At 34.6% G+C, this 7,661-nt stretch overlaps 1 protein-coding gene across 50 annotated transcripts in view; it reads left to right on the forward strand.

Annotated features, from left to right (window-relative positions):
- Positions 1 to 7,661, forward strand: part of LOC136827934 (ankyrin-2-like) — a 790,256-nt gene that overhangs the window by 772,177 nt on the left and 10,418 nt on the right. For all 50 annotated transcript variants that reach the window (XM_067085443.1, XM_067085453.1, XM_067085409.1 and 47 more), the window contains 2 exons: positions 371 to 415; positions 6,557 to 6,686. In XM_067085443.1, the coding sequence (XP_066941544.1) occupies positions 371 to 415; positions 6,557 to 6,686 (175 nt within the window). The remainder of the gene's footprint in view (positions 1 to 370; positions 416 to 6,556; positions 6,687 to 7,661) is intronic.

A 7,661-nucleotide genomic window follows, 5' to 3' on the forward strand; every position in this document is an offset into this window, starting at 1 on the left:
CATGCTGTGTCCGCATGACGTCACGCCAACCATCAGCCCTTAGTATTGATTTTGTTATAATTTGTAATTATTAGTTTTGTTTATACTGCAGTATCTTATCTTTTAGAACCTTTACATATTTTGTTTCCTATCATTTAAAGCATATTGATGATGTATACCATTCTTTTATGTAGTTCAGTGGGGCTTAAGTACTATATCATCAACATTTTATTTATATACATTTTATATAATTTTTTGGCGTCACTGTGTATATAGTGCTATTCAACTGTACCTTCATGTATGAATATTGGGTAATTTGCTACTCTGTTGAGTTGGCGATGCGGTCCAGCGCTTGACTAACGAGTCTCTCTCTCTCTGCCTTGCTCACCAGACGTTGTGCAGCCGGACAGTGGAGCAGGGGCGCGGCAGGCGCCAGGTTATAATTCTTGTGTGCTTTTGCATTTCTGCTCGTCCCCGGTTGTCTTTATCCTTGGTGTTGTTGTTGTTTTGTATAACTCTACTACTTTTGTGGAAATGGAACTGGTTTTCATACCTTTTTTGCATGATTGGCACCAGGAGCGATCAGAACTTCTGTAAAGAGAAGAGAAAAGGAAAAGTGGTAGAAGGGCAGATTTTTCATCGTATATGAACTTATATATGAACTACTTCAGCAGTTTCCTCTTCTGCCTTAATATGGTGGTGGAAGTCTTAACATTCTCCTGGTGCCAGTGTTGTTTTAAGTGACCTAAGTAGTTATGGAGAACTTTGGCTGGCTAAGTGAACCACTAACATGGTGGTGGCCTTCCCAATAAAAAAGCCAGATGCTTGGGAAATGTTACCAGTTAATATTTTTGATGTTTTATATTAGTCATTTACTGGTGGCACTTCTCATTCTTCATTACTTTTGTAGAACCAAATGTGGGCACAATAAATCGATGACATCCATATGTAATTCAAAATAAACAGAATATGTAAGCTCAGAATTGTGTTTTTTTTTTTTTTTACATTTCTTGACCAAGTGCCTACGTTTTTTATGTACTGTACTGTATTTTCTATTAATTTGTAATGTATTGTATTTTGCAGTTGTATTTGGTGTGTTATGTTGAAAATTTATTTACACTTCTGGTTTATTTGGTTTTATGTTTGTAGTGATGTAACATAATTATGGTATAGCATGTTTTATGTCGACAGTTATTTCATAATTTTATTGCGCACAGTACAGTACTGATTTTTTGTACTTTTTTTATTCCCAATAATTGCATGCTGGGAGACTGACATTTTTACTTTAACTTTCATATGAACTATATTTATATAAATACATTATAAATTTGTAATGTAAAGTGTTACTCACTCTGACCATTATTGTGACATTAGGGAATTTGTCTCATAACAGTACAACTATTACTATCTTAGGAGGTCATGGCATTAACATTCAAAATATGGTCACTTTTGCACATTAAGTTGATAAACTATTACTTGAGTAAAGTTCATCTGAAGTGTGCTAAATTAAAGTCAACTTAGGGTGCAAAAGACGGGTGTTTCAGTTTTGTGCCAGGAAATAGATACAGTACAATTTATTTTCAGGTTCAGTTCAATGATTATTTGCACCACTATGAAAACTTCAATTTTATAATTTCTCTTTTGCTAACATCATCATTTACTATAATAAGTAATCAGAAATGACAAGGATAATTTTTTCTTATTACCCAAAGATTGTATATAATGTTCACGAGGTATTTCATTTACTTTTTTTCATTCATATGACAGTAGTTTTGTATTTCATACTCATGTGGTATTCAGATTTTATCAGTTTTTGTCATATTTGTTTTCATTTTTAGTTTGCATTGTCATGATCCCTTTTATACTATATCATGAAAGTTCACACACCTGTATAGATAAGTTTTTGTAAATCATTTGCTATTGCATCTTTTTAACTTTAATGCAGTTCCTAGTATTTTTCTCAGTGAAGTGATTTATGATGGTAGAGTACCTTTCTCTGCTAGCTTTGGCTTCTTGCTGTACTTGCTTAACAGTTTAAAAAAACTTTTAAGAATCTTATTGAGCTTCTCATTGATATTTACAATAGCTATCAAAGAGCCTGAAGCTTTTGTACAAAATACAATTAAATACTTGAATAGTACTGCTGTCCCAATGCTTCTCTCATGTTTTTAGTAGAAATGACTTCACCCTAAGTATTAGATTAATTAAGTATTTTTGGCAGTGATCATCACACAGCACCCAGGGAAGCTGCTAATATATTTGTGTCTGTTAAGTAAAAGAACCAGTTGCTGACTGATGTAATGGCCAAAAGCTCTTTAAAATTACAAGTCCCATTTTTTTTTCAAAGATACAAATCATTGCCGTACCAGAGCTTGTTATTTCATACTTGATAGACTTTGGCTTATTAAAACTTTGCTTTAAAAGAAAGAACCTAGAATTCCAGTGGGTGAGGATTTACTATGAAATTGAGGTATTCTGCTGCATTCTCACTCTTCAGCATTTGGTTATTCTTTGATCATGAAAGTGATGATGTGTCTTCGGCTCCATTCCTCATTTTTGCATCCAGTCCCATACTAATTTTCATATTAGTAATCACTGGAGTGCTTTGTTTCCAGAGATATTAACAGTTTTTCCATGGTTTTTCATATATTTAGTATTTTTTTTCCAGTGACTAACTATATATATACATATACATTAGGGAAGCCTGCATAAATTGATGAGCCAAGGCAGTATTGAAAGTACAGCAAGCAGAATTTGCCTATCAGGGAAGCCTGCAAGAACTGGTTGAGCCAAGGCAATTGTATCATCACTGCCTGACAGTACAGAAAGTACAGCAAGCAGAATTTTCCTATCAGGGAAGCCTGCATGAACTGATTGAGGCAAGGCAGTTGTATAACCACTTCCTGGCAGTATAGAAGTCCAGGATATATATATATGTACATGTACATATATTTATATATATATATATATATATATATATATATATATATATATATATATATATATATATATATATATATATATATATATATATATATGTATACCTGTATACAGTAAACCCCCTGGATTCACGTTCTCAGTTCACAGACTCAGCAACTCGCGGAATTTTCTGTGGAACCTATCTATAAATTATTTGTGGGAAAACTCAACCATTCGCGAATTTTTTCATACTGCAATATTCTGTATTTTCATATTTTCGTGACTTAATACTGTATTGTACCACCTCTGGGGTATAAGGGTTAAATACAGTGTCTTCAAGATTATGACCCTTGTGGCCTGACCACAGGCCTGTATGTCTAATCTGGGACTATGTCTGAAGGCTTTTTGGGCTCATAATCAGAGCCTTCCCTAGACATAAACCTGACCTACTATAGCTTAAACCAAGACAATCTGAATGCTTTGTCATCTCTGGATCATCTTATTGTATGGGGAGTTTGGTATCCACATTATTCTATCATAACACTTCAGAATGCATACTGACTCTTGTTTGTCCAGGAACATCCTGCCCTTAGAAGTATGAACAACTTAGAAAGAAAGATCACCAGCATCTTGGAAAGGAATTGTACATCAATCAAGAAATTGCAGCTATAGCCAAGCCTCTTTTCATCTCACAGTAGGCTAGTCCATTCTGGGGATCAACAGGCAGTAGACTTCATCAGTTATGAGTCAAATCTTGATTCTCCTCATACACTGCAAGAACCTCCTGTGGTCGTTTCAGGTCTGTTATATCCTTTATGGTACTAATTCCTGTAATCTTACACTTGAGATCTTGGTACAGCCACTTCATGTCTGAAACCACTGGAAGGAACTTGATAAGAATCTATTTGCAATAAAGTTCCAAAGTAACAGTGAAAGGATACTTTTCTCACACATTTAACATTAGGAGCATGGTTGCAAACTCTGATAAAGAAATGTCTGGTAATTCCTTATCAAGCAGCTCTTTAGGAGTATATTTTTGGCTATCATGTCTGACATCACACTAGAAGTGACTTGACCAGAACTTTGCAGTAAAGTTGCAAACTGACAGCAAAAGGTTTTCTCATACCACATTTATTTCAACATTAACAAAATGGTGGCAGTCTCTCATAAAGAAATGTCTGATAATTCTGTCAGCTGGCCCGTATATCTACAGATTACTAGTAGCTATTATGCATCTAGGGCACTTCTGGTGTGGATGTTTGTGACCCCATTTACTGTCATGTAAGCCCTCCATTAAAGAAGGCTTTTGTCAAAGCCTTCCAAATGATTCTCCTTATCAGCCAACCATTCTATCCAAATAAATGTTCGACCAAGAAATGAGTTGGGTTTTGAGATTTGCAACACCAGTGGAAATCTGTTATAAACCCTACTTTTCTCATACTAGTAGACTTTATTAGCCATGGGGAAAGATGTTATCTTTCACCAAGAGCAACTTTGTAATCTTCCAAATTACTTTTCCAAAGGGACTAGGCATTACTAATTTTGTAAAGGAGTGTCCTTTTAGAATTTTGGTAAACTTTTTCAAATTCAGGTTGAACCTCCTAAGCAGAATGCACTTGAGTGCTTTAGGGCCTCAAATATCCTTCCATTGAATTGCTCAGGGGAAGATATTTTCAGATAACCACTTGTCAAAATTAACGTCAGCCCTTGTCATGACCAAGGGCTTCAGCTAATTGTATGGATTATCTTTAAGTTTGTTGCCACACCTTTCCCTCAGGTTTTGGGGACAATAGATAAGGAGTGCACTGGTGTCACACTGCAAACTTGTACAGTATTAATAGTCACATTTATAGTATATGGTGTCTTTCTGCCTTTTCCTAATTCTATCTCAGGCATGTCCCTATCTCCTATAGATTCCCCTTCATTTCACTTTCCTCATACTCATCACTCTACCAAAGACAGACTATCACTTAATCCATGTCACGCCGCCCATTGCAATATGTGGATTTTTTTAGTTTTCTGTAAAAGAAGACTATTGTGCTGGCTTTGTTTGTCCGTCCACACTTTTTTTTGTCCGCCCTCAAATCTTAAAAACTGCTGAGGCTAGAGGGCTGCAAAGTAGTATGTTGATCATCCACCCTCCAGTCATCAGACATACCAAATTGCAACCCTCTAGCTTCAGTAATTTTTATTTTATTTAAGGTTAAAGTCAGTCATAATTGTGTATCTGGCAATGATAATAGGACAGGCCACCACCAGGCCGTGGTTAAAGTTTCATGGACCGTGGCTCATGCAGCACTATACCAAGACCACCGAAAGATAGATGGCCTTGATTATACACTGTAGCGGCTGTACAGAAAACTCGATTGTGCCGAAGAAACTTCATTGCATTTTTTACTTAAATTTTTTTTCATTGCTCTGGTTCTCAGAGTGACCGACTTTGCCAAGGCCCTTGAGGTGAGTATCTGATGATCATTCTAACTAGCTGTTTCTCAGGCTTACAAGATTTTAACAATTGTGGCTCATAATTTCAGCCGTATTGTAACACTCTTATCTGCTTCAGTAGCCTTTTGCTGCTGAGGCAATAATCATATTTTGTTATGAACTCGAGAACTTGTTACAGAAATTCTTCAGTTTAAATCTTAAGTATTGTCTTATACTGAAGTCTTCTTTCCTGGTCCGGTTACAAGTGCAGCTAAACCAAGGATTGAGTAAAGAAGCCTTATATCCCCACTAAGTGGTAGCCTTCATCCTCCTGGAATCAAGTTCTTTCTTACAATATTCTCAGTTGGTCTGTCCTTCAAAATGAGTAATAGGCTTAAGTAAAGCAATAGTTTTCATCCTATATAAAACAATAATTTTGTTTGTCAGATCTTAAGTTTTTCGTATTAAGGAAATGAGTGCAAGTGTACAGATATATATTAATTACATGGGAATTTGTGATAAATCACTTTTAGTTAAGTATTTTCAGTGTAGCATTAGTGTAAGTTATACATGGCACTTTGAAGAGCTTTTGGCTGATATTGACATCTGTGGCCTTTGACAGGATAGGATTGTACAAATATTTTTTCATTTTAATTTCCAAAGTGAAGACTAAAGCATTTCACACGGATAAGCAGTTGTTTTAGAAATTGTAGAGTGTACAAAAACAGTGTGCTAAATGTTTTATGACTTGATATCTTACTTACAACTGAATCTAGTTTGCTTTGCACTTCTGTGAATTAGAATATTCAGTGTTAAATATTTCAAATTCATTATTTGCGATAGCTAATGCACGTCCTTCCCTTGTCAGTTATTCTTTTAGATAAATCAAGACTACTGTAATAAAAGTTAAAAAAGCAGAGAATGGCTCAAGATATAGTTTTTAACTAGTAATTCCAAATTAATATAAATTAAATGTTCATGATTAAGAAAAAAGATATGATCAGACCAACATAGCAGTAAGTGGTAGAATACGTAGTGTCCCTTAATTCTACATAATTTATTGCATTGTTATTCTGCTAGTTACTCCTCCCTACCTGCACAACTGTGATTAACCTGCATCCATGTCATTATCACTCTGACACTAAAATTTCCTAGCCCCCAAAGCCCGACACCAGAGTGTAGCAGAGAGTACTTTGGCAACTATGTAGTCAACCTTTATTGTTTCCTTCTGTAGGTTTAGATGTTGAAGAGATGAGCAATATTATGGAGAGTTACACCAGTGAAGGTAGTGACCTTATCACCACCACTACCCATACCACCACCAGTATTGATCCTGATCCTATAACCTCTACCCAAATCACGAGGTAAAGTTTCATTGTATAGTAGTCTTCCTCTGAACTTCTTTTTTATACCAACAGTTATTTTTTTTACCATCAAATTTTAATGTTACCACTTGAACTTGTACACTTTTGGCAATATTTTGCATTTAATAATTTTTATTCATGACTTTAGACACCAAGAGGTATTTCAACATGCATGGTATACTGTATACTAAAAATTCAAAAAGTTGAGAAGGAAACATGTCATGTCCAAATATCTTATTGATGGAACTGACATAGGTATCCATTATTACCATTTATAAGAATTGATAGTTGAAGTTAGATTAGCTGACTATTTTATATATTATGCCTGTATACATTTACATGTAACTAGATCATAATCAAATAATTTTTGAGAGTTGCTAGTATTATGGCAGTTGGACCAGCATTCTATTCATCTTACAGTGCAATGGTGAATGCCATTGCAAGTACATTCGAGTATTTTTTTTTAGATGTTTGGTTATTTTGGTGAGATTTATCTTTCATAGTATTATTTTCAAAATAATGGGTTATGAAATATGGGCATTCATTAACATAATGGTTACCTTGATTTGCTATGATCCTCACAAGATTACTTTTATGTTAAGAGGTTGAAATCAGTGCCTTGACTTTGAAAGATCTGCAGCAATTCCAGATAATTTTGAAGTTCTTCAGTTTTTCTTTGATTTTCCCTACAAAAATTTTCAACTTAAGTTCCTAATCTGTTTGCTTCATTGTCCCATATTCCATCATCATTATAGATGAAAAAACTCATGGATGTGTAATAAGATATACACACAAAAAAGACTAAAGGGTAACCATGCATAACACAAGAAGGGATTTTTTAAACACTTAAAAGACAATGTTTAAGGCATTTCTTTATGTATTGCTGGTTCTTAAATAAAAAAAAATGTAAAAACATGTCTTGTTATCAAAGTTAAAAAACTTAAAATCTCTATGTTACAGCTTTGCAGTTTTTGT

This window comes from Macrobrachium rosenbergii, chromosome 42, assembly GCF_040412425.1.
Source record: "Macrobrachium rosenbergii isolate ZJJX-2024 chromosome 42, ASM4041242v1, whole genome shotgun sequence".
NCBI classification, from domain to species: domain Eukaryota; kingdom Metazoa; phylum Arthropoda; class Malacostraca; order Decapoda; family Palaemonidae; genus Macrobrachium; species Macrobrachium rosenbergii.